This window comes from Scleropages formosus, chromosome 16 (assembly GCF_900964775.1).
Source record: "Scleropages formosus chromosome 16, fSclFor1.1, whole genome shotgun sequence".
Taxonomy (NCBI): Eukaryota; Metazoa; Chordata; class Actinopteri; order Osteoglossiformes; family Osteoglossidae; genus Scleropages; species Scleropages formosus.
The window spans coordinates 285,830-310,518 of record NC_041821.1 but is presented as its reverse complement, the minus strand read 5'-3'; the positions used below and the strand labels follow the sequence as shown (position 1 = coordinate 310,518).

General features: G+C 45.0%; 4 protein-coding genes across 4 annotated transcripts; all 4 read right to left on the bottom strand.

Annotated features, from left to right (window-relative positions):
* Positions 1-5,319: 5,319 nt before the first annotated feature.
* Positions 5,320-10,891, bottom strand: LOC108933263 (uncharacterized). Its single transcript, XM_018750198.2, has 11 exons — positions 10,664-10,891; positions 10,222-10,343; positions 9,941-10,002; positions 9,660-9,760; positions 9,389-9,497; positions 9,028-9,182; positions 8,472-8,593; positions 7,947-8,008; positions 7,477-7,583; positions 5,759-5,910; positions 5,320-5,482 (listed from the first exon to the last, which is right to left on the bottom strand). Exons 1-11 carry the CDS (start codon positions 10,851-10,853, stop codon positions 5,387-5,389), a joined length of 1,278 nt encoding a protein of 425 aa, XP_018605714.2. The 5' UTR covers positions 10,854-10,891; the 3' UTR covers positions 5,320-5,386.
* A 2,919-nt stretch (positions 10,892-13,810) lies between these two features.
* Positions 13,811-17,430, bottom strand: LOC108933255 (mucin-2-like). The gene is made up of 2 exons (XM_029259261.1): positions 14,266-17,430; positions 13,811-13,870 (listed from the first exon to the last, which is right to left on the bottom strand). The coding sequence occupies exons 1-2, from the start codon at positions 17,428-17,430 to the stop codon at positions 13,811-13,813; spliced, it is 3,225 nt and encodes a 1,074-aa protein (XP_029115094.1).
* A 319-nt stretch (positions 17,431-17,749) lies between these two features.
* On the bottom strand, positions 17,750-20,731 carry LOC108933254 (mucin-2-like). Its single transcript, XM_029259260.1, has one exon. The coding sequence runs from the start codon at positions 20,729-20,731 to the stop codon at positions 17,750-17,752; it is 2,982 nt and encodes a 993-aa protein (XP_029115093.1).
* A 1,880-nt stretch (positions 20,732-22,611) lies between these two features.
* Positions 22,612-24,618, bottom strand: LOC114912433 (bromodomain-containing protein DDB_G0280777-like; the record flags this gene model as incomplete). Its single annotated transcript, XM_029259259.1, has 3 exons — positions 22,612-22,915; positions 23,375-23,401; positions 24,419-24,618. Coding segments are annotated over 3 exons (465 nt in total), but the record flags the coding sequence as incomplete, so codon positions are not given.
* Positions 24,619-24,689: the final 71 nt, after the last annotated feature.

Sequence of the window (24,689 nt, the reverse complement as noted above, 5' to 3'; positions counted from 1 at the left end):
CGCCGGACGGTTTGCCAGAATCTCTTTGAGGCCGACCGAAAGTCTTCCTCCATGGCCTCACCGAACTCCTCCCAAGCCCGAGTTTTTGCCGCGGCGACTGCCAGAGTCGCGCTCCGTTTGGCCCGTCGGTACCTGTCAGCTGCTTCAGGAGTCCCATGAGCCAGCCAGGCCCGATAGAACTCCTTCTTCAGCTTGACGGCATCCCTTACTTCCGGTGTCCACCACCGTGTTCGGGGATTGCCGCCGCGACAGGCACCGGAGACCTTATGGCCGCAGCTCCGAACCGCCGCACCGACAATGGAGGAGCGGAACATAGTCCATTCGGACTCAATGTCCCCCACCTCCCTCGGGACCTGGTTGAAGCTCTGTCGGAGGTGGGAGTTGAAGACCTCTCTGACAGGGGCCTCCGCCAAACGTTCCCAACAGACCCTCACTATGCGTTTGGGCCTGCCAGGTCTATCCAGCTTTTTCCCCCGCCATCGAATCCAACTCACCACCAGGTGGTGATCAGTTGACAGCTCAGCCCCTCTCTTCACCCGAGTGTCCAAGACATATGGCCGAAGGTCAGAAGAAACGACTACAAAGTCGATCATCGACCTCCGACCTAGGGTGTCCTGGTGCCAAGTGCACTGGTGGACACCCTTATGCATGAACATGGTGTTCGTTATGGATAAACCGCGACTAGCACAGAAATCCAATAACAACTCACCGCTCGGGTTCAGATCAGGGAGGCCGTTCCTCCCAATCACGCCCCTCCAGGTATCACTGTCGCTGCCCACGTGGGCGTTAAAGTCCCCCAGTAGAACGACAGAGTCCCCAGTGGGAGCGCTTTCCAGCACGCCCCCCAAGGACTCTAAAAAGGCCGGGTACTCTACACTGCCGCTAGGCGCATAAGCACAAACGACAGTGAGAGACCGTTCCCTGACCCGAAGGCGTAGGGAGATGACCCTCTCATTCACCGGGGTAGACTCCAACACATGGCGGCTGAACTGGGGGGCTATTAATAAGCCCACACCAGCCCGCCGCCTCTCACCTTGGGCAACGCCAGAATAGTGGAGAGTCCACCCTCGATCGAGTAGAGTGGTTCCAGAACCCAAGCTGTGAGTGGAAGTGAGCCCGACTATATCTAGACGGTATCTCTCAACTTCCCGCACCAGCTCAGGCTCCTTCCCCGCCAGTGAGGTGACATTCCAAGTCCCAAAAACCAGAGTTGGCGCCCGAGGTTTGGGTCGGCCGGGCACTCGGCCCCGACCACCGCCCAACTCACAATGCACCGGCCCCTTACGGTTTCTCCGGCAGGTGGTGAGCCCACCGAAGAGCGGCTCCACGTTATGGCTTCGGGCTGAGCCCGGCCAGGCCCCGTGGGCATAGACCTGGCCACCAGGCGCTCGCATGCGAGCCCCCCCCCCAGGCCTGGCTCCAGGGTGGGGCCCCGGTGACCCCATACCGGGCGGGGTAAACGGACGCCTTGCTTTTTCCTTCATAAGGGGTTTTTGAACCGCGCTTTGTCTCGTCTGTCATCCAGGACCTGTCTGCCATGGGAGACCCTACCAGGGGCATGTAGCCCCAGACAACATAGCTCCTGGACTCATTCAGGCACTCAAACCCCTCCACCACGATAAGGTGGCGGTTCACGGAGGAGACTCTCTAATTTTGACCACTCAAATATCAGATCAGCTTTCCAAAATGTAGACCCTTATTGAAGAATTTCAGACTGAACTTAGTCGGCCACAACTAGTACCTGAACTGCCTTCATCACTTCTCTCTAGGAGCAGCCATTGATCAGAAAACTGGGGGTATGGCCAAGGCTATTCCCTGTCACACTCCTCCGACTTTAAAGAGTAGGCTACAAGATTGGCTTCCACTGCCCCCTTATCCAAAAACAGCTTTAAGGTGGAAGATCCACTGAGATGTAGAGCAAGGGTGACACAGAGATAGCAAGTGAATGATGACTGCCCTAGAAAATCTCGGTGATTTCACACAGTGTGGGTGCAGGACCACAGAAGCAAATGGCAAGTCTTGCAATTTGAGCTGTGGGGCAGAGTCAGGCAGGCAGTGGAAGGGCAGTTTTAGGATCGAGAGCAGGGAGGGACACAGGGACACCTTGGAATGGGGAACAAGGCTGGGTATAGAAAAAAAAGCAGCCAGGTGAAGGGAGGGACATAGTCAAAAATGTGATCTATTGGGAAGCATTAGTACTGGGACATGAACATGAACGCTGTCTCGGATGAGGCCATGGTCTCAGGAGCATAAGAACAGAATGGAAATGGATGCCATGAGCATCCATAGAGAGCATAAACTGTCTTGGATTAAAAATAATTATATTACATAGACACACACATGCATGCGCACTTGTGCGCACCTGACTGAAAGCTCTCGAACACCAGAGCAACACAAAGTCATTCATCCCCCATAACTCCCCACAACTATTTACATCCACAGCGGCAGTGGTGCATTATGGGAGAGCTACTGTTCCTGGCGCTGCCACTTCAATATGTTCTGTCTGTCAGTTTGAGTGAGAAAACATAAGAAAATATTCTTAGTAGTACTGGCTACGGTCCAGTCAGTTACTATAACTAATGAAGTGGTCATAAAACCCTATACCAACCAATCGCAATATTCCATGTGGTAAGTTAAACAATGATGTGTGAAAAGAAAAAACTGCACACTCTCGACCTCATCGCTGTTCTATCCGTCCAAACCACTCGCCCCACGGGGAACTGGAGCCTAACCCAGCACACAAGGCCGGAGGGGGAGGGGACACACCCAAGATGGGACGGCAGGCTGTTACAAGGCACCCCAAGCGGGACTCGAACCCCAGATCCACCAAAGAGCAGGACCCAGACCAACCCACTGCACCACCGCACCTCCTATATCACTGTTCTGTGACATAAGAATAATTACATGCATGCAGTGCCTTTCACCTTTGGGACATTCAGGACTTTTCCTGGTGGGCCAGTTAGGTTTTATTGGAGACTGAAAGGGGACATATATTTGCAGGAAAATAGTCACACATTTAGGGACAGCTGACAACATACAAGATACAGCAATTGCCTTTGGTTATGAAGGTCATTGGTGCAGATCGCTTCTACTGCTGTAATACCCTTGAGCAAGGGTACTAAGGTCTGAGGTTTGCAGTGTTTTCAAGGTTATACCCTGTGTAAACCACAGTGGGACAATCAGGTCTTAGACCCACAGCTGGTCCTTGGAAACTCTGTATAAGTTTAAAGAAAAGCCCCAACAGGCAACTGAACCTTCTACCCTCAAAATAAAAGTCTGACGCTCTGCCAACTCAGTTATTGTATCCAGGCTCGTCTGTACTATTCCAACCAAGTCATTCATTCCACTTATCTGGCTTTAGCTGTTCTCCGTACACTGTGGAAGCGAAGCACATTACCGCTCCTTTCCCGTAATTTACTCTCATACTTAGGTAAAACATGATAGCTGTAAGCCAAACCATAGTCCATGTGTGCCACATAAAGCTCTGCTGAAGATACCTGACACCCTTCATTTTGCTCACAGACCACTGCACGAGAAGAAAATTGTTTTTTTGCTTGACCCAGAGATGAAAAAAGTGCTTCTGACATATTAATGTTGAAAATCAATGTTGTTAAATTTTGAACAGGAGATCAAATATACATCACACTGACAACCTATTAGTCCAGATTTGTCCTGGAAGGATATTGCCACAACCACACACCACCCAGGCGAACACAGGGGGCACCACTCTGCACCAGCACATCTGATACTAAATCTACAAAAAGGACGCAGAGCAGAGACAAGGTTGCAGATTTCTATTCAGACTTCCATTGCTTGGAGTATAGCCTTGCCTGATGATCTTTCTTCTTATGTACCTACCTGTTCTAAGTCCTGTTCCCACAGTGTTTCTGTGAACCAGCTCCAGCCTCCACAGAGCTCAGCCTCCTCGTTCTTCATTTACCTCAACACTAAGCCTCTGTATGACTCCTCGCTCACAACTTCCAGGGTCACCATAGCATTCTGGCTCCAGTCAGCAACAATTGACAAGCACATTTCTAAATACATTTCACACCTGAGTTCACACTATTTCATGTCTGTGTGTGTTTTGTGACAACCACCTCCACCTCACACACAGTGACTCTAGGATGGGCTCTGGACCCAAACACCCCTGCCCAGGGCAAGTGGTTAATGAAAATGGATGGATGGATATTCCACTAATCTAACTGAAACAAAACAAAGCAATCAAAAACAAAGCTAAGAAAGTCACAATGAACAGTAAATGTTTATTTCAGTTCTACACAGTGAGATTGCACAAGTAGACCGGAATAAATATGTTACAAAAATACTTAATCACTGACATATTAAATAAACAGACAAACAAGATAAATAATCCTATTAAGAAATAACTTCACTATTATGGAAGAAGAATGATGGAAAATGAATGCATAGTGGCTGACACAGAAACTGTAATTTTTCAATAGCAGTTCAACTTCCATCAGATTTTAATAATTAATCAAATAATTTTTATTCAGATGACATATTAATGTTGATGTTGTGAAATTTCAGGAATCAGAAATGTCCTTCATTTCTTTATTCAGTTTCGTTCATTACTAAACTAGACCAGTAGAAAATGTGTTCATATTAAAGTTGATTATAAGACATGATTTAAAATACAGCACATAATCCTTTTAGAGGGGAAAGTTATTCTTCGGTCAAAAAATAGGAACATCCAGCCACTTTACTGCTGCTGATACCTGTGAAACTGCCATCCTCATTTAATATTTGTTGGTTCAGTATATATCCTCTTTAAAGTAATTCTGAATAACTCAATAAACATAGCATCTTACAACACACACACACACACACACACACACACACACACACACACACACACACACACACACACACACACACACACACACACACATTTTCTGAACCACTTGTCTCATATGGGGTCGCGGGGAACCGGAGCCTACCCGGCAACTCAGGGCATAAGGCTGGAGGGGGAGGGGACACACCCAGGACGGGACGCCAGTCCGCTGCAAGGCACCCCAAGCGGGACTCGAACCCCAGACCCACCAGAGAGCAGGACCTAGTCCAACCCACTGCGCCCCCTATCTTACAACATATTCAGTTAAATATATTCTTTCTGAAAAGGTTATTTCGATTACATTAAATGTTCTTATTGTAAATTCGTTGTTCAATTCAGTTCAATTCCATTCAATTTATTTTTATAGAGCTCTCTTCTCATGGTGACACAACGCTTGAATACAGGCATAAGGCAAAGAAACAAATACTTCAGACAAAGAAACAAAGAAGACAAAGAAGACAGTTTACTATTTGTAAGAAAAACACAGCGATATAGTAGATACTTCTTTCATTTTTGCCCAGAGAGATTTCCTATGCCCTAGAAGAAGTTGTTGTGGATTCTGTACTGAACGTTATAGGAGCGTCTTCTATGCCAGCGCCTCCTAATGGCAGCACACCAGCCGGTCAGCAGGCACTGAAATACAGGGGTTGGAGAAGAGGGATATCAGTCAATGAAAACAACCAATCAGAATACAAGTATAGAATATCTGCTGAGTTCTGGTAAAAGAGAAATGAGAGAGAATATACAACAAAGCAGCATGAATTTCTTGTGTGATCTCACACACTCTCAGACTTGGAAACACTGTTTTACTTCCAACTGTCGAATTTGTTTCTTTGTCTTATGCCTTTGTTCAGTGCTCTGGGTTACTGTGTGAGAAGAGCATGCTATAAAAATAAATTGAAAACTTACACAGAGCAGAATCCAGAAAGGCAGGAGAATGATAATGATACCACATGGGATGATGAAGCCTAAGATCCATGCACTACTTCCTGCAGTGGTGACGTTGCCCAGGGGGGTGGTGAGCAGAAGGATGGGTGTTGTGGTTGTAGTAACACTCAGACCTGCAATTGAATCACTAATTCAGTGCTTCATGAAGTCATTAACCAGCAGTGGTCATCATGTCTCTTTGGGTGCTCTGAACTGACCAAATGATGGAGGACATTAACTGTGTTTACTTAGTACAGTGAATGTAATATGGCTTAGAAGTGTGAAAGAACAAAGTTAGCACACATCTACCTACAAATACAGATACCCTTGTACTTATGTAAATTAGACTTATGTAAATCAGGATTTATGTAAAAAATTCCCAGCATAGACGTTATTTAGGGATAGTGCTTTTATTTTACGCAAAACATGTGAAATACTTAAAGCGCAAGTCGGTGTAGCCAGACAAGGCAGGAAGCTGTGTCTTCCCAGTTCTTGCAAGCGTACAGCAATCAAATTGGAGATGAAATTTAACATAATAAGGAAGTGTGAAGATGGACAAAGATTATCATCTATAGCATGGGAACCAGGTTTAACAGTATCAAATTTGAATACAATAGTGAAGGATGCTGCACGTATAAAGGAGCATGTGAAAGGAGCAGCTAGCATGAAAACAACAATAATAACAAAGAAACATCAAGGTTCAATAACTGAGATGGAAAGATTATAAATTATGCAACAACAGCACCCTCTTGTGTGCCAGCATACTATTAGACATAAGGTAAGCACAACAGTACAATATTGTACGTGTACCATATGCAGTAATCTACTTTTTCAATTAAATTTATGCTTTATAGAAATGTAAAAATGTATTCCATTGACTAGGCCTGTGTCGTACTACAGTATTTAATATGTCTGACATTCACTGGAGAATTTGCACACACACACTGTCTGAAACCACTTATCAGAAGCAGGGTGGCGGCAAACTGGAGCCTAATCCGGCAACACAGGGCATAAGGCTGGAGGGGGAGGGGACACACCCAGGACAGGACACCAGTCCATCACAACGCACCTCAAGCAGGACTCGAACCCAAGACCTGCCAGAAATCAGACGCCAGCCAAACCTGCTGTGCCACCAGAACCCCTGCTACTGGAGAATTATATTGTGTAATTTTTTTTATAGCTGTGTATGCAACAAATACAAAGGAAATGAGAAGGTTTGACTCTGTAACTGCATAGGAGGGGCAATCTGACATACGTAAATTTAAATTTAAGTAAGGAGTTGAAGAATTGTCTATTTGCATAAGTTGAGGGGTGTCTGTATAAGGTTCACTTGGTTTTGAACAGCTAAGAAAGTTACTTGACCAGTTTTGCTTCCTAACCCTAGTACCTCACCCTTGCACCCAATGCTTCCAGGATATCTGGATCTGGATCACTGCAACTCTGATCAGGACCAGTGGTTATTGAAAATGGATGGATGGATTTAAAAGGTAGTTGTATATATAAAAGTGACACAGAGAGAGTGTGTTTCACTGATGCAATGAGTGACCCATTGTAAGTAGTGTATCTAGCAGTGTAAGTCACCTTGATGGATAAGGTGTGTGGGCTAGTAACACTACATAGTATCTATTGTAAGTCGCTTTGGAGAAAAGCATCTACTAAGTGAATAAATGTAAATGTAAATAAAATGATGTTAAACGTACCACTGACTGCTATGATTCCAGAAAGAAAGGGGCTCGGGTTACTGATATCGCCTTCTTTGAAAACATACTTTACATTGGCTTGTATCTGGTTATTCATCATGATAAGCCTGAAACAAAGAAATTAAATAAACAGTCCCATAATCACACACACATTTGCTGAAGCCATCCATCCCAAGAGGGGTTGCGGCGAGCCTAACCCGGCAACCCAGGCCTAAGGCTGGAAGGGGAGGGAACACACCCAGGGTGGGATACCAGTCCATCACAAGGCAAGCCAAGCAGGACTCGACCCCCACACCTGCCAGATAGCAGGACCTGGCCAAACCCACTGCTCCACCGTGCCCCCCATGCCAATCTCATAATGAGTCGGCATTATCTGAAAAAAGTATAACTCAGTATTTTCAACTTTTATCTCCATGATTAATCAATATTTTATTCAGAATTAAGCTATTCATCTGGAGTTGATGACTTACGTGAAATTTGCTGGTGGAAAAACAAAAGGATTTGCTGTTGCATTGTTCAATATTTTGTTCAGCTGTGGTTTGTACATCCAACAGGAAAAAAACAAAAAGACAGATTAAACAAATTGTCACATCAGCCCTCATAACTGTTGTTTTTTCCGCTGATAAAATAATGATAAAATACACACACACCATCTGAAACTGATGTCGCATACAAGGTCGCGGGGGAGGCAGAGCCTAACCCGGCAACACAGGGCAAAGGGCGGGAGGGGACACACCCAGGACGGGATGCCAGTCCGTCACAAGACACCCCAAGCAGGACTCGAACCCCAGACCCACTGGAGAGCAAGAGCTGGTCCAATCTACTGCACCACTGTGTCCCCCATAAAACACATAGTGAAGTGCAATTTTGTCTCCTACCGTGTGTGTCCCCTTATTCTATGGCTCTAAGAGAAGACAGAATGCTCAGCTGCTGGTTTACTGGAGTGTGAACATCAGCGTGGGTTTTATTCCATTGACAATGACTGGTGACCTCACCAAAATATTGATGGAGTCCTGGATCTGGATGTAAGTGGAATTCATGATCTGGTTATTCTGAGAGATGTTGACGTTGTTGATTGCAAACACAAATTTGAGAGCAAAGGAGTAGTTGGATAACTCTGGAACAAAACGGGAAAAATAATATTGATATTTAACCTATTTTCAACTTTAGGACAACAATGTGAGTTTAAGATTAATTTCACAAAGCAAACTTTTAATAACACTAATTTAACACTTTAATAAAATTAATTTTCATAGAGCATTCTTCTCAAACAGTGGCACAGTAACACATGACCATGAAACCCCACTATCTCCCAGCTGTGAGGTTTTTACAAAGCAAGTACAATGGGTATAAATATTATAAACATTAGAACTACACATTTTGGAATATAGAAACATGTTGCAATTTAAATATTGAGCTACAGCCTTCTGGTCCCAGTTCTGTTTGTTAGCTGAAGATGGATTGTAAATTTGTACAACTATTCTCCTGTTACCTGTACATTGTTACAAAAGGCAGTGCTGAAATGGAAAATATAAGAGGAGGAGAACTCACTTTCATAAGTAATATTTTGCACCATCTGTGGACTTTCCAAGGCTCTGAGCTTTAAATTAAACAGATTGTGTGCTACACTGAGCACATTACTTTCGGAGGGTGATGGCATTATGGTTAAAAAGACCAGCCGGATGGAGATGAGCACTGACCCAATACTGCAAAAAAATGAAAAGGAACATACCAAGACAGTCTGTTGGATCACCTTAAAGATAAAACATGCTCTGTATATCTGCACAGTTCCTGAGACAAGGATTACTTTAAAGAAACAGGGAAAGTTTGGTCAAAGATCTCAGGAAAATTACTATGCATAATCAACTGTATAAACCAATGAGTCAAAAAAGGACTGTAAAAGAACACTTACCTGATCTGAAACCGTGTTGTTGCTGGAGAAGTTGCTGTAGTAGATATGGTTGTGGTTAGTGTTAAAGCTGTTGTTCCTGCTGTGGCGGCTGTAGTGGTAACATCCGGACCTGTAGGTACGAGCCAGGTAAGGTTCCCCATTCAGTCGCGATGTGCGGAATTGCCGTTGCGTCACCGAAACGGCTCCGTGACCCAACTGGTTCAGTAACGATGGAAAATTCAGAAAGCTGCTTTTGCACGCGAAAGGACGGTTGTCATGGTGTCGAACGTACCGGTGATTCTCAGCATTTCAGAAAGGTAAGGGCTCGGGTTGCTGACGGTGCCTCTTCGAACGACGTAATTCACATCGGCCTCTACCTGGCTGCCCGTCACGCTGAAAGAGAAAATCGGCAAAATAAGCTAACAGTCCCGTGAGGACAAAACACTGACTTTGTGTGATCAATGCGTGTCGCCCAAATGCGCAAAGTTTGCCGCAGAGACGTTGCGTAGGAAGCGAAGGGCGTAGTTTTCTTACACTCCGCATTTGGCTAGTCACCGGGAGACCGCGACTTACGTGAAATTTGCCCGTGGAAAGACGACCGGAGTCGCTGTTTGACTGTTCAGCATCTGATTCATCTGGGGTTTGTACATCCAGCGAGAGAAAAATGAGGAGACAGATTAAGGGAAAATCAGTCTAAGGAGCCTGTGAGAGCTGCGCAGATGCGTGACAGCGACCGCCCTGTCGCATCCAGGGAATACAAACGTTCAGCTGCTGCTTCATTCGCTTAAATGTCAAGACGGAGTGTGGAAAAGGGCGCGGCTTCTATTCCCCCCTGTGGTGACGGGCGACCTCACCAGAGCCTCGATGGTGTCCTGGATGTGGTTGTAAGTGGCATTCATGATCTGGTCACTCTGAGAGATGCTGACGTTCTCCATCAGGAAGGTGAAGTTGACCACGAAGGAGCTGTTGGGCAACTCTACAACAACACCGGAAACACGATGTTGAACTTTGCTTTACCCCACTTGCAGCGTTACAGGAGGAAGCAATCTGCGCAGCTAACGCTCTACTTTCAGGGCCTCTGCTGGGAGCAAGAAAGGGGAAAGCTTGCCATCGCCAATGCATTCCTATAAGCTTCAGTTAATCAGATCCAGGTGAGTACTGAGGCACGCTGACTCGCAGGCCGGAGACTTGCACAAAAAGAACAACCGTGTAAACCTGATTTCTTGCCACATGTACACGTTCTGCAGAGGGCCACCAGGGAGAAGGAGGAGAGGCACACGGCGCTGGCAAACTCACCTTTATAAGCGTAACCCTGGAGCCTTTGCGAGCTGTTCGAGGCTGTGAGTCGCGGGTCTAGGAAAGCGTTTGCCGCGCTCGACACGCCGCTTTCATTGAGCAAAGGATTCGCATTTGCGAACGTCAGAAGGATGACGAGACGCGCCGATCCCCTACTCGAGAAAACATCAACGGAAAACGAAGAGACCATGTCAGCCCCTTGGATCAACTCGAACAACTTCAACGACGCTGCACTTTTCTCTGGCGAAACAGTGTCAGAAACATGGGTTTGTTTCGTAAATGAACTACAAGGTAGAGAGTTGATCGACGGACCACAAAAAGAATACGTACGTGCTCTGTGACCTTGTAGATGACATAGCTTCTGATACCACAGGCTCTGTTGATAGACTTGTTTTCTGCACCGTTGCTGATTGAGATTCTGTAAGCAATAATGTGGATTTTGTAGTTGTTGTAAATCCAGTATAACTTGTTGTAAGATTTGCAGGATTCCTTGATGTGGGTGCCGCTGTTCCTGCTGTATTTGTCACAGAAATTAATGCTGTTATGGTTTCTGGGACTGTGAGTGTAATTAGTTGTGGGGCTGAGGTCAAAGTCGCCAGTGTAGACTTTGGGGGAATGGTGACAGTTGCCATTGTTGTAGACGGAGATGCTGATAAAATTGTCAGTGAATTCTGAGAAGCTGTAGTTGTTGATAAAATAGAAGATGTATTTGGATTTGTTGCTGAATTTCCTGGGGAAATGATCGAAGGAGCAGAATTTTCACTTTTTGTTGGACTAGCCAGTGTAACGAAAGCTGCTGCAGTACTTGTTAAAAGGCTGATGGTTGTTCCTTGAGATTCTTTTGCAGTACTAAATTGTGTATTTATAACTTGAGCTGTAGTGCCAGAATGTGTGAGAGTAATTGGAGTTGATGTTTCAGTTTTGTTTGACAATGCACTTGTAGTCAGGCTGGTAACTGCTTCAGTCATCATGGGCGTTGTAGTTGTTTCTGTTGTAGATGACTTTGCAGTAGTTGTTGGTGTGTCATTTCTTTCGGTTGTGGTCGACCTTGCAGTTGTCATTTGGCTGGTAGTTGCTTCAGTAGTCGTGGGAGTTGTGGTTGTTGTTGGGGCAGTAGTTGATTCAGTAGCCATGGGAGTTGTAGTTGTTTCAGTTGTGGTTGTTGCTACAGTTGTAGTTGTTTTGGTTGTGGTTGACATTACAGTTGTTGATGGGGCTGTAGTTGTTTCAGTGGTCGTGGGAGTTGTTTTTGTTATGGTTGATGCTATAGTTGTTGTTTGGGTGATAGTTGTTTCAGTAGAAGTGGGAGTTTTAGCTGTTTCAGTTGTGGCTGATGTTAAAATTGTTGGTGGGGGGGTAGTTGTTTCAGTATTCTGGGGAGATGTACTTGTTTTGATTGTGGCTAACATTACAGTTGTTGTTGGGGTTGTAGTTGTTTCAGTAGTGGTTGATATCGCAGTTGTTGTAGGGGTGGGAGTTTTAGTTGTTTCAGCTGTGGTTGACATTACACTTCTTGTTGGGGTGGTAGTTAGTTCAGTAGTCATGGGAGTTGTAGTTGTTCTGCTTGTGGTTGACGCTACAGTTGTCATTGGGGTAGTAGTTGTTTCAGTAGACATTGGAATTGTAGTTGTTTCAGTTGTGGTTAATTTCACAATTGTCGTTTGGAGGGTAGTTGTTTCAGTAGTTGTGGGAGTTGTAGTTGTTCCGGTTGTGGTTGATGCAACAGTTATCATTGGGGTGGTAGTTAGTTCAGTAGTCATGGGAGTTGTAGTTGTTTCTGTTGTGGGTGATGTTACAGTTGTTTTTGTGGTTGTAGTTGTTCCAGAAGTTGTGGGAGTTGCAGTTGTCTTTGACGTTAAAATTTTCATTGGGGTGGTAGTTGTTTCAGTGGTTGTGGGAATTTTTGTTTTGGTTGTGGTTGATGCTACAGTTGTCACTGGGGTTGTAGTTTTCTCAGAAGTTGTGGTAGTTTTCATTCTTTCGGTTGTGGATGACGTTACAGTTTTCATTGAGGTGGTCGTTGCTTCAGTGCTCAGGGGAATTGTTTTTTTGGTTGTTGATGTTAGAGTTGTAATTGGGGTGGAAGTTGTTTCAGTAGTTGTGGGTGCTGTACTGGTTTTGGTTGTGGTTGAAATTACAGTTGTCGTTGGCATGGTAGACGTTTCAGTGGTCATTGGTGTTTTTGTTTCGGTTGTTGGTGATGCAACAGTTGTCATTGGGGTTGTAGTTGTTTCAGTAGTAGTTGGAGTTATCATTGTTTTGGCAGTGGTTGACATTACAGTTGTTGTTGTCATGGTAGATGTTTCCATAATAGTGGGAGTTGTTTTTTTGGTTACGGTTGACATTACAGTTGTCGTTATGGTTGGAGTTGTCTCAGTCATTGTGGGAGTTGTTTCTTTTGTGATTGACGTCTCAGTTGTCGTTGGGGTGGTAGTTGTATTTCTTTCGGTTGTGGTGCTGGTTGTTTCAGTAGTTGAGGGAATTGTTTCGGTTTTAGTTGAGGCTGCAGTTGTCGTTGGGGATGTAGTTGTTTCAGTAGTCATGGGAGTTGTAGTTGTCTCCGTTGTGGTTGGCGCTACAATTGTTGTTGGGGCTGTAATGGTTTCAGTGGTTGTGGGAGCCTTCGCTGTTTTGGATGTGGTTGACATTAGAGCTGTTGTTAGGGTGGTTGTAGTTTCAGTGCCCATGGGAGTTTTTGCTTCGGTTGGGGTTGACGTTGCAGTTGTTGTTGGGGTGGTAATTTTTTCTAAGGTCGTGGGAGTTGTTGTTTCTGTTGTGGTTGATGCTATAGTCGTTGTTGGGATTGTAGTTGTTCCAGGAGTTGTGGGATTTGTTGTTGTTTCAGTTATGGTGGACATTACAGTTGTCATTGGGGTTGTAGTTGTTTCAGTAGTAGTGGGAGTTGTAGTTGTTTTGGTTGTGGGTGATGTTACAGTTGTCGTTGGGGTGGTAGTTGTTTCAGTAGTCATGGTAGTTGTAGTTGTTTCAGTTGTGGTTGATGCCATAGTTGTCTTTGGCGTTGTAGTTGTTTCAGTGCTCATTGGAGTCATAGTTGTTTTGATTGAGTTGGACAATACAGCTTCCGTTGGGGTGGTAGAAGTTTTGGTGCTAGTGGGACTTATTGTTTCTGTTGGGGTTGTTGTTGCTTCAGGAGTAGTTGGAGTTGTAGGTGTTTTGGCTGTGGTTGTCTTTACAGTTGTCATTGGGCTGGTAGTTGTGGATGTTTTGGTTGTGATTGACATTACAGTTGTCGTTGCGATTGGAGTTGTTTCGTTCGTCGTGGAAGTTGTAGTTGTTTCGGTTGTGGTTGATGTGACAGTTGTCGTTGGGGTGGTAGTTGTTTCAGTACTAGTGGGAGTTGTGGTTGTTTTGGTTGTGGCTGACGCCACAGTTGTCGGTGGGGTTGTAGTTGTTTCAGAGGTCTTGGGAGTTGTAGATGTTTTGGTTGTGGTTGCCATCACAGGTGTTGTTGGGGTGGTAGTTGTTTCAGTATTCTCGAGGGTTGTAATTGTTTGGGTTGTTGTTGATGTCACATTTGCCGTTGGGGTAGTCGTTGTTTCAGTAGTCATGGGAGCTAAAGTTTCTTTTCTGGTTGATGTTACAGCTCTCGTTGGGGTGGTAGTTGGTTCAGTAGTAGTGGGAGCTGTCATTTCGGATGTGGTTGAGGTCACAGTTGTTGTTGGGATGGTAGTTGTTTCAATAATTGTGGGAGTTATTTTTTCGGTTGTGGTTGAGATTTCAGTTGTCGTTGGGTTTGTCGTTGTTTCAGTAGTCTTGGGAGCTGTAGATGTTCTAGTTGTTGTTGACGCCACAGTTGTCGTTTGGGTTGTAATTTCTTCTGTGGTCGTGGGAGTTGTTTTGTCAGTTTTGGTTGATGCTACAGCTGCTGTTGGGATTGTAGGTGATTCAGTTGTAGTGGGGGTTGTCATTGGTTCGTTTGTGTGTGACATTACATTTGTCAGTGGGGTTGTAGGTGCTTCCGTGCTTGACAGCGTTTTAGTTGTTTCGGCTATGGTTGACTTTACAGTTGTCGTTGGGTTAGTAGTTGTGGTTGACATTACAGTTGTCGTTGCTATAGGAGTTGTTTCGGTTGTCGTGGGAGTTGTAGTTGTTTCGGTTGTGGTTGATGTGACAGTTCTCATTGGGGTGATTGTTGTTTCAGCAGTAGTGGTAGTTGTCATTGTTTTGGTTTTGATTAACGCTACAGTTGTCGGTGGGGTTGTAGTTGTTTCAGTAGTCCTGTGAGTTGTAGATTTTTTGGTTGTGGTTGCCATCACATTTGCCTTTGGGGTGGTAGTTGTTTCAGTAGTCATGGGAGCTATAGTTGTTTCTTTTGTTGTTGATGTTACAGTGGTCATTGGGGTGGCAGTTGTAGTTGTTTCGGCTACAGTTGTTGTTGGGATGGTAGTTGTTGTTTCAGTAGTTGTTGGATTTGTAGTTGTTTCAGTTGTAGTTGATTTCACACTTGTTGTTGGGGTGATAGTTGTTTCAGTAGTCATCGGATTTGTAGTTGTTTTAATTGTGGTTGAGGTCACAGTTGTTGTTGGGATGGCAGTTGTTTCAGTAGTAGTGGGAGTTATTTTTTCGGTTGTGGATGAGATTTCAATTGTCGTTGGATTTGTTGTTATTTCAGTAGTCTTGGGAGCTGTAGATGTTCTGGTTGTGGTTGATGGCACAGTTGTTTGGGTTGTAATTTCTTCTGTGGTCGTGGGAGTTGTTTTGTCAGTTGTGGTTGATGCTACAGTTGTTGGGATTGTAGTTGATTCACTTGTAGTGGGGGTTGTCATTTGTTTGACTGTGTGTGACATTACATTTTTCAGTGGGGTTGTAGGTGCTTCCGTGCTTGAGGGCATTTTAGTTGTTTCGGCTCTGGTTGACTTTAGAGTTGTTGTTGGGCTGGTAGTTCTGGTTGTTTTGGTTGTGGTTGACAATACAGTTGTAGTGGCGATTGGAGTTGTTTCAGTCGTGGCGGGAGTTGCAGTTGTTTCGTTTTTTGTTAACAATACAGTTATTGTCGGGGTGGAAGCTGTAGCTGTTTTGATTGTGGTTGACGTCACAGTTGTCGTTGGGGTGGTCGTTGTATTTCTTTCAGTTGTGGTTGACACTCGAGCAGTCGTTGGGGTGCTAGTTGTCTCAGTAGTTGTGGGAGTTGTTGTTTCGGTTTTGGTTGATGCTCCCATTGTTGTGGCGGTTGTAGTTTTTTCCGTAGTAGTGAGAGTTGTAGTTGTCTCGGTTGTGGTTGGCACTGCAGTTGTCATTGGGGTTGAAATGGTTTCAGTGGTCATGGGAGCTTTCATTGTTTTGGAAGTGGTTGACATTAGAGTTGTCGTTAGGGTGGTAGTAGCTTCAGTGCCCGTGGGAGTTGCGGTTGACGCTACAGTCGTTGTTGGGGTGGCAATTTTTGTTGTGGTTGATGCCACAGTTATTGTTGGCATTGTAGTTGTTCCAGTTGTTGTGGGATTTGTTGTTGTTTCAGTTGTGGTGGAGGTTACAGATGTCGTTGGGGTGATAGTTGCTTCAGGAGTAGATGGTGTTGTTGGTGTTTCAGTTGTGGTTGACGTTATAGTTGTCGTTGGGGTGGTAGTTGTTTCCGTAGTAGTGGGAGTTGTTATTTTAGTTGGTGTTGAAGTTGTCGTTACAGTTTTGGTGGTAGTTGTTTCAATAGTAGTAGGAGGTGTTGTTTCAGTGGTCGTTGTTTTGATTGTGGTTGACATTACAGTTGTGGTGGGGTTGGTAGTTGTTTCAGTAGTAATGGTAGTTGTTTCGGTTGTGGTTGATGTTCCACTTGTCGTTGGGGTGATAGGTGTTTCAGTAGTAGTAGGAGTTGTTTTCTCGGTTGTCATTGACTCTACAGTTGTAGTTGGGGTTGTAAATGTTTTAATAGTTATGGGAGTTGTAATTGTTTCGGTTGTGGTTGACACTACAGTTGTTGGAGTGGTAGTTGTTTCAATTTTTGTTGGGCTTGTAGTTGTTTCAGTCATAGTTGATGTTACAGTTGTGGTTGGGGTAGTTGTTGTTTCCATAGTAGTGGGAGTTTTCATTGTTTCAGTTGTAGTTGACGTTACAGTTGTTGTTGGGGTAGAAGTTGTTTTACGTGTTGTTGGGGTTGTAGTTGTTTTGGCTGTCGTTAATGTTACAGCAGTGGCTGGGATGGCATTTATTCCAGTAGTAGTTGGAGTCAAAGTTGTTTCGGATGTGATTGACGTCACAGTTGTCATCCGGTTGGTAGTTGTTTCAGTAGAAGTAAGAGTTGTTGCTTCAGTAATCATTGGGGTGGCAGTTGCTTCACTAGTAGTGAGAATTGTAGATTTCTCGGTTATGGTTGACTCTACAGCTGTCGTTGTGGTTGTTGTAGCTTCAGGAGTAGATGGAGTTGTCAGTGTTTCGATTGTGGTTGACGTTACAGTTGTCGTTGGGGTTGTAGTTGTTTCGGATGTGGCAGACGTTACAGTTGTTGTTTGGGTTATAGGTGTTCCAGTAGTCATGGGAGTTGTAGTTGTTTCGGTTGTGGTTGATGTTACAGTTGTGGTTGGGGTGGTTATAGTTTCAGTCGTAGTTGGAATTGTTGTTTCAGTTGTCGTTGGGGTTGTAGTTGTATCGGCTGTGGTTGACATTATAAGTGTGGTTGGGTTGGTAGTTGTTTCAGTAGTGGTGGGAGTTGTTATTTCGGATGTGGTTGATGTTACAGTTGTCGTTGGGGTTGTAGTTGTTTCAGTAGTAGTTGTAGCTGTATTTGTTTCGGATGTGCTTGACGTTACAGTTATCATTTGGGTTATAGGTGTTCCAGAAGTCATGGGAGTTGTAGTTGTTTCGGATGTGGTTGACGTTACAGCTGTCATTGTTTCAGTTTTATTCTGAGCTGTTGTTGTTTTGGATGTGGTTGACGTTACAGTTGTCATTGGGGTGGTAGTTGTTTCAGTAGTAGTGGGAGCTGTACTTGTTTTGGATGTGATTGATGTTACAGTTGTTGTTGGCGTTGTAGTTGTTTCAGTCCTCATAGGAGTTGTAGTTGTTTGGGATGTGGTTGACATTTCAGCTGTCGTTGGGGCACTAGTTGTTTTGGTCAACGTTGGGGAAGTAGTTGTTTCAGTTGTCGTGGGAGGTGTTGTTTCTGATGTGGCTGACGTTACAGTTGTTGTTGGCGTTGAAGTTGTTTTTTTCGTTTGTCGTTGGGGATGTAGTTGTTTCAGTAGTCATGGGAGTTGTAGTTGTTTCGGATGTGGTTGACGTTACAGCTGTCGTTGGGGCACTAGTTGTTTTGGTCAACGTTGGGGAAGTAGTTGTTTCAGTTGTCGTGGGAGGTGTTGTTTCTGATGTGGCTGACGTTACAGTTGTTGTTGGCGTTGAAGTTGTTTTTTCGTTTGTCGTTGGGGATGTAGTTGTTTCAGTAGTCATGGGAGTTGTAGTTGTTTCGGATGTGGTTGACGTTACAGTTGTTGTTGGGGTGCTAGTTGTTGTTTCGGTTATCATTGGGGTTGTAGTTGTTTCAGTCCTCATGGGAGTTGTAGATGTTTCGGATGTCGTTGTCGTTACAGTTGTCGTTTGGGTGGCAGTTTTTTCAGTGGTAGTGGGAGCTGTACTTGTTTCAGATGTGGTTAACGTTGCAGTTGTCGTTGGGGTTCTAGTTGTTTCAGTCCTCATGGGAGTTGTAGTTGTTTCGGATGTGGTTGACGTTACAGATGTCGTTGGGGCGCTAGTTGTTTTTGTAGTAGTTGGGGAAATAGTTGTTTCAGTACTTGTGGGATGTGTTGTTGCTTCAGCTGTGGTTGATGTTACAGATGTCGTTGGGGTGGTACTTCCAGTAGTGGTGAGTGATGTAGTTGTTTCTGCTGTCGGTGGGGTGGTAGTTGTTTCAGTAGTAGTGGGAGTTGTAGTTGTTTTGGATATGGTTGACGATGCAGTTGTTGTTGGGGTGCTAGTTGTTGTTTCGGTTGTGGTTGGGTTTGGGGTTCTAGTTGTTTCAGTAGTCATGGGAGTTGTAGTTGTTACAGATGTGGTTAACGTTACAGTTGCTGTTGACGTTGTAGATATTTTTTCGGTTGTCGTTGGGGATGTTGTTGTTTCAGTCCTCATGGGAGTTGGAGTTGTTTCGGATGTGGTTGACGTTAGAGTTGTTGTTGGGGCGCTAGTTGTTGTTTCGGTTGTCGTTGGTGATGTAGATGTTTCAGTCGTCATGGGAGTTGTAGTTGCTTTGGATGTGGTTGACATTACAGTCGTTGTTGGCGTTGAAGTTGATTTTTTGGTTGTCGTTTTGGATGTAGTTGTTTCAGTAGTCATGGGAGTTGTAGTTCTTTCGGATGTGGTTGACGTTACAGTTGTTGTTGGGGTCATAGTTGTTTCAGTTTTATTCTGAGCTGTTGTTGTTTCGGATGTGGTTGACGTCACAGCTGTCGTTGGGGCGCTAGTTCTTCCAGTTGTGATGGGAGTTGGAGTTGTTTCGGATGTGGTTGATATTACAGTTGTTGTTGGGGCACTCGCTGTTGATTCAGTTGTCGTTGGGGCGCTAGTTCTTCCAGTTGTGATGGGAGTGGTAGTTGTTTCAGATGTGGTTGACTTTACAGTTGTTGTTGGCGTTGTAGTTGTTTTTTTGGTTGTCGGTGGGGATGTAGTTGTTCCAGTTGTGATGAGAGTGGTAGTTGTTTCAGATGTGGTTGACTTTACAGTTGTTGTTGGCGTTGTAGTTGTTTTTTTGGTTGTCGGTGGGGATGTGGTTGTTTCAGTAGTCATGGGAGTTGTAGTTATTTCGATTGTGCTTGATGTTACAGTTGTCATTGGGGTGGTAGTTGTTTCAGTTGTACTGGGAGCTGTCGTTTCGGATGTGGTTGATGTTACAGTTGTCGTTGGGGCGTTAGTTGTTCTTTCGGTTGATGTTGGGGTTGTAGTTGTTTCAGTAGTAGTGGAAGCTGTCATTGTTTCGGACGTGGTTGACGTTACAGATGATGTTTGGGTGGTAGTTGTTTCAGTAGTAGTGGGAGCTGGAGTTGTTTCGGATGTGGTTGATGTTACAGTTGTCGTTGGGGCGTTAGTTGTTCTTTTGGTTGTCGTTGGGGTTGTAGTTGTTTCAGTAGTAGTGGAAGCTGTCATTGTTTCGGATGTGGTTGACGTTACAGTTGTCATTGGGGTTGTAGTTGTTTGAGTAGTACTAGGAGCTGTAGGTGTTTCCGATGTAGCTGACGTTACAGTTGTCGTTGGGGCGCTAGTTGTTTTGGTTGTCGTTGAGGATTTAGTTGTTTCAGTAGTCATGGGAGTTGTAGTTGTTTCGGATATGGTTGACGTTACAGTTGTCATTGGGGTTGTAGTTGTTTGAGTAGTACTAGGAGCTGTAGGTGTTTGCGATGTAGCTGACGTTACAGTTGTCGTTGGGGCGCTAGTTGTTTTGGTTGTCGTTGAGGATTTAGTTGTTTCAGTAGTCATGGGAGTTGTAGTTCTTTCGGAAGTTGTTGACGGTGCAGTTGTCGTTGCGGCGCTCGTTGTTGTTTCGGTTGTCATTGGGGTTGTAGTTGTTTCAGTCCTCATGGGAGTTGTAGTTGTTTCGGACGTGTTTGACGTTACAGTTGTCATTGGGGATGTAGTTGTTTCAGTAGTAGTCGGCGTTGTCGTTGTTTCGGATGTGGTTGACGTTACAGTTCTCGTTGGGGTGGTCGTTGTTTCAGTAGTAGTGGGAGATGTAGGTGTTTCGGATGTAGCTGACGTTACAGTTATCGTTGGGGCGCTAGTTGTTTCGGTTGTCATTGAGGTTTTAGTTGTTTCAGTAGTCATGGGAGTTGTAGTTGTTTCGGAAGTTGTTGACGGTACAGTTGTCGTTGCGGCGCTCGTTGTTGTTTTTGTTGTCGTTGTAGTTGTTTCAGTCCTCATGGGAGTTGGAGTTGTTTCGGATGTGGTTGACGGTATAGTTGTCGTTGGGGTGGTCGTTGTTTCAGTCGGAGAGGGTGTTGTAGTTGTCTCAGTTGTAGACTCTACACGTGTCGTTGGGGTGGTCGTTGTTTCAGTAGTAGTGGGAGCTGTAGGTGTTTCGGATATAGCTGACGTTACAGTTGTCGTTGGGGTGCTAGTTGTTTCGGTAGTCATGGGAGTTGTAGTTGTTTTGGATGTGGTTGACATTAGAGATGTTGTTGGGGTGGTAGTTGTTTCAGTAGTAGTGGGAGCTGTAGTTGTTTCGGTTGTAGCTGACATTGCAGTTAATCTTGGGGTTGTAGTTGATTCAGTCCTCATGGGAGTTGTAGTCGTTTTGGATATGGGTGACGTTACAGTTGTCGTTGGGGTGGTAGTTGTTTCAGTAGTAGTGGGACCTGTCGTTGTTTCGGATGTGGTTGACCTTACAGTTGTCGTTGGGATGGTAGTTGTTCCAGTAGTGGTGAGTGATGTAGTTGTTTCCGCTGTTGGTGGGCTGGTAGTTGTTTCGGTTGTAGTGGGAGTTGTAGATGTTTTGGATAAAGTTGACGATGCAGTTGTCGTTGGGGCACTAGTTGTTGTTTCGGTTGTCGTTGGGGTGGTTGTTGTTTCTGTAGTAGAGGGGGTTGTAGTTCTCTCGGTTGTGGTAGATGTGCCAGTTGTTGCTTGGTCGGACGTTGTTTCAGTAGTAGAGGGCATTGTAGTTGTCTCAGTTGTAGACTCTACAGTTGTTGTTGGAGTGGCAGTTGTTTCACTCATTGTGGGAGTCATGGTTGTCTTGGTTGTGGTGAATGTGACAGTTGTCGTTGGGGTTGTCATTGTTTCAGTAGTTGCTGGCGTCGAAGTTGTTACAGTTGTCGTTGTAGTGGTCGTTGTTTCAGTAGTAGTTGGCGTTGTAGTTGTCTCAGTTGTAGACTCCACAGTTGTCGTTGGGGTGGTCGTTGTTTCAGTCAGAGAAGGCGTTGTAGTTGTCTCGGTTGTGCTTGACTCTACAGTTGTCGTTGGGATGGTAGTTGTTTCAGTAGTCGTTAGCGTTGTAGTTGTATCAGTTGTCGACTCTCTAGTTTTCGTTGGGGTGGTAGTTGTTTCAGTAGAAGAGAGGGTTGTAGTTGTCTCGGTTGTGGTCGACGTGACAGTTGTCGTTGGGGTTGTCGTTGTTCCAGTCGGAGAGGGCGTTGTAATTGTCTCAGTTGCAGACTCTACACGTGTCGTTGGGGTGGTAGTTGTTTCAGTAGTAGTTGGTGTTGTAGTTGTCTCAGTTGAAGACTCCACAGTTGTAGTTGGGGTGGTAGTTGTATCAGTAGTAGTTGGAGTTGTAGTTGTCTCGGTTGTGGTAGATGTGCCAGTTGTTGCTTGGTCGGACGTTGTTTCAGTAGGAGAGCGCATTGTAGTTGTCTCAGTTATAGACTCCACAGTTGTGTTTGGGGTGGTAGTTGTTTCGGTTGTGGTCGATGTGCCAGTTGTCATTGGGGTGGACGTTGTGTCAGTTGGAGAGGGCATTGTAGTTGTCTCAGTGATAGACTCTGCAGTTGTTGTTGGGGCGGTACTTTTTTCAGGTGTTGTGGCCGTTGAAGGTGTTGCAGTTGTCGTTGTAGTGGTAGTTGTTTCACTAGTAGTTGGAGTTGTAGTTGTCTTGGTTGTGCTTGACTCTACAGTTGTCGTTGGGGTGGTCATTGTTTCAATCGTAGAGGGCGTTGTAGTTGTCTCAGTTGTAGACTCTACAGTTGTCGTTGGGGTGGCAGTTGTTTCAGTAGGAGAGGGCGTTGTAGTTGTCTCAGTTGTAGACTCTACAGTTGTAGTTGGGGTGGTAGTTGTATCAGTAGTAGTTGGAGTTGTAGTTGTCTCGGTTGTGGTAGATGTGCCAGTTGTTGCTTGGTCGGACGTTGTTTCAGTAGGAGAGCGCATTGTAGTTGTCTCAGTTATAGACTCCACAGTTGTAATTGGGGTGGTAGTTGTTTCAGTAGTAGTTGGAGTTGTAGTTGTCTCGGTTGTGGTAGATGTGCCAGTTGTTGCTTGGTCGGACGTTGTTTCAGTAGGAGAGCGCATTGTAGTTCTCTCAGTTATAGACTCCACAGTTGTGTTTGGGGTGGTAGTTGTTTCGGTTGTGGTCGATGTGCCAGTTGTCATTGGGGTGGACGTTGTGTCAGTTGGAGAGGGCATTGTAGTTGTCTCAGTGATAGACTCTGCAGTTGTTGTTGGGGCGGTACTTTTTTCAGGTGTTGTGGCCGTTGAAGGTGTTGCAGTTGTCGTTGTAGTGGTAGTTGTTTCACTAGTAGTTGGAGTTGTAGTTGTCTCTGTTGTAGACTCTGCAGTTGTTGTTGGAGTGGTAGCTGTTGCAGTAGTAGTTGCAGTTGCAGTTGTCTCAGTGTTGGTCGATATTACAGGTGTCGTTGGAGTGGCAGTTGTTTCACTCATTGTGGGAGATGTCGTTGTTTCGGTTGTGGTTGATGTGACAGTTGTCGTTGGGATGGTAGTTGTTTCAGTAGAAGTGGGAGTTGAAGTTGTCTCGGTTGTGCTTGACTCTACGGTCGTCGTTGGGGTGATAGTTGTTTCAGTCACAGAGGGCGTTGTAGTTGTCTCAGTTGTCGATTCTACAGTTGTCCTTGGGTTGGTAGTTGTTTCAGTAGTAGTTGGAATTGTCTCGGTTGTGGTCGATGTGACAGTTCTCGTTGGGGTGGCAGTTGTTTCAAGTGTTGTGGCTGTTGAAGGTGTTACAGTTGTCGTTGTAGTGGTAATTGTTTCAGTAGTAGTTGGAGTTGTAGTTTTTTCTGTTGTAGACTCCACAGTTGTCGTTGGGGTGGTAGTTGTTTCAGTAGTAGCTGGAGTTGAAGTTGTCTCTGTTGTAGACTCTGCAGTTGTCGTTGGAGTGGTAGCTGTTGCAGTAGTAGTTGGAGTTGCAGTTGTCTCAGTGTTGGTCGATATTACAGGTGTCGTTGGAGTGGCAGTTGTTTCACTCATTGTGGGAGTTGTCGTTGTTTCGGTTGTGGTTGATGTGACAGTTGTCGTTGGGGTTGTCGTTGTTTCAGTAGTTGTTGGCGTTGAAGGTGTTACAGTTGTCTTTAGGGTGGCAGTTGCTTCAAGTGTTGTGGACGTTGTGGGTGTTACAGTTGTCGTTGTAGTGATAGTTGATTCAGTAGTAGTTGGAGTTGTAGTTGTCTCGGTTGTGCTTGACTCTACAGTTGTCGGTGGGGTGGTAGTTGTTTCAGTCATAGTTGGAGTTGTAGTTGTCTCGATTGTGGTCGATGTGACAGTTGTCGTTGGGGTGGTCGTTGTTCCAGTAGTAGTTGTTTCAGTAGTAGTTGGAGTTGTAGTTCTCTCGGTTGTGGTCGATGTGACAGTTGTCGTTGGGGTTGTCGTTGTTTCAGTAGTTGTTGGCGTTGAAGGTGTTACAGTTGTCTTTAGGGTGGCTGTTGCTTCAAGTGTTGTGGACGTTGTAGGTGTTACAGTTGTCGTTGTAGTGGTAGTTGTTTCAGTCGTAGCTGGAGATGTAGTTGTCCCGGTTGTGGTCAAAGTGACAGTTGTCGTTGGGGTGGTCGTTGTTTCAGTCGGAGAGGGCGTTGTAGTTGTCTCAGTTGTTGACTCTACACGTGTCGTTGGGGTGGTAGTTGTTTCAGTAGTAGTTGGAGTTGTAGTTGTCTCAGTTCTCGATTCTACAGTTGTCGTTGGGTTGGTAGTTGTTTCTGTAGTAGTTGGTGTTGTAGTTGTCTCAGTTGAAGACTCCACAGTTGTCGTTGGGGTGGTAGTTGTTTCAGTAGTCGTTAGCGTTGTAGTTGTATCAGTTGTCGACTCTATAGTTTTCGTTGGGGTGGTAGTTGTTTCAGTAGAAGAGAGGGTTGTAGTTGTCTTGGTTGTGGTTGACGTGACAGTTGTTGTTGGGGTGGTAGCTGGAGTTGTTGAAGTTGGAGTTGTCTCAGTTGTGTTCGAAGTGACAGTTTTCGTTGGGGTGGTAGTTGTTTCAGTAGTAGAGGGGGTTGTAGTTGTCTCAGTTGTAGACTGTACAGTTGTCGTTGGGGCGGTAGTTGTTTCAGTAGTAGTTGGAGTTGCAGTTGTCTCAGTGTTGGTCGATATTACAGGTGTCATTGGAGTGGCAGTTGTTTCACTCATTGTGGGATTTGAAGTTGTCTCGGTTGTGCTT

Bases quoted from the DNA above. Each gene is read 5' to 3' on its own strand.
- LOC108933255 (XM_029259261.1), bottom strand. From the start codon at position 17,430: ATGATAACTGTAACGTCAAGCACATCCGAAACAAATACAGCTACAACT. The intron at 13,871-14,265 runs GTAACATCAACC...CACAACTACCAG, and splicing joins CTACCACCCCAACGAGAGCT to CCCAATGACAACTGTAAAGA.
- LOC108933254 (XM_029259260.1), bottom strand. From the start codon at position 20,731: ATGACTACCGAAACAACTAGCACCCCAACGACAACTGTAACGTCAGCT.
- LOC108933263 (XM_018750198.2), bottom strand. From the start codon at position 10,853: ATGGTCTCTTCGTTTTCCGTTGATGTTTTCTCGAGTAGGGGATCGGCG. The intron at 8,594-9,027 runs GTGAGTTCTCCT...GTTTTGTTCCAG, and splicing joins GCAAAATATTACTTATGAAA to AGTTATCCAACTACTCCTTT. The intron at 5,483-5,758 runs GTAAGTTTTCAA...CCTGTATTTCAG, and splicing joins CTTTCTGGATTCTGCTCTGT to TGCCTGCTGACCGGCTGGTG.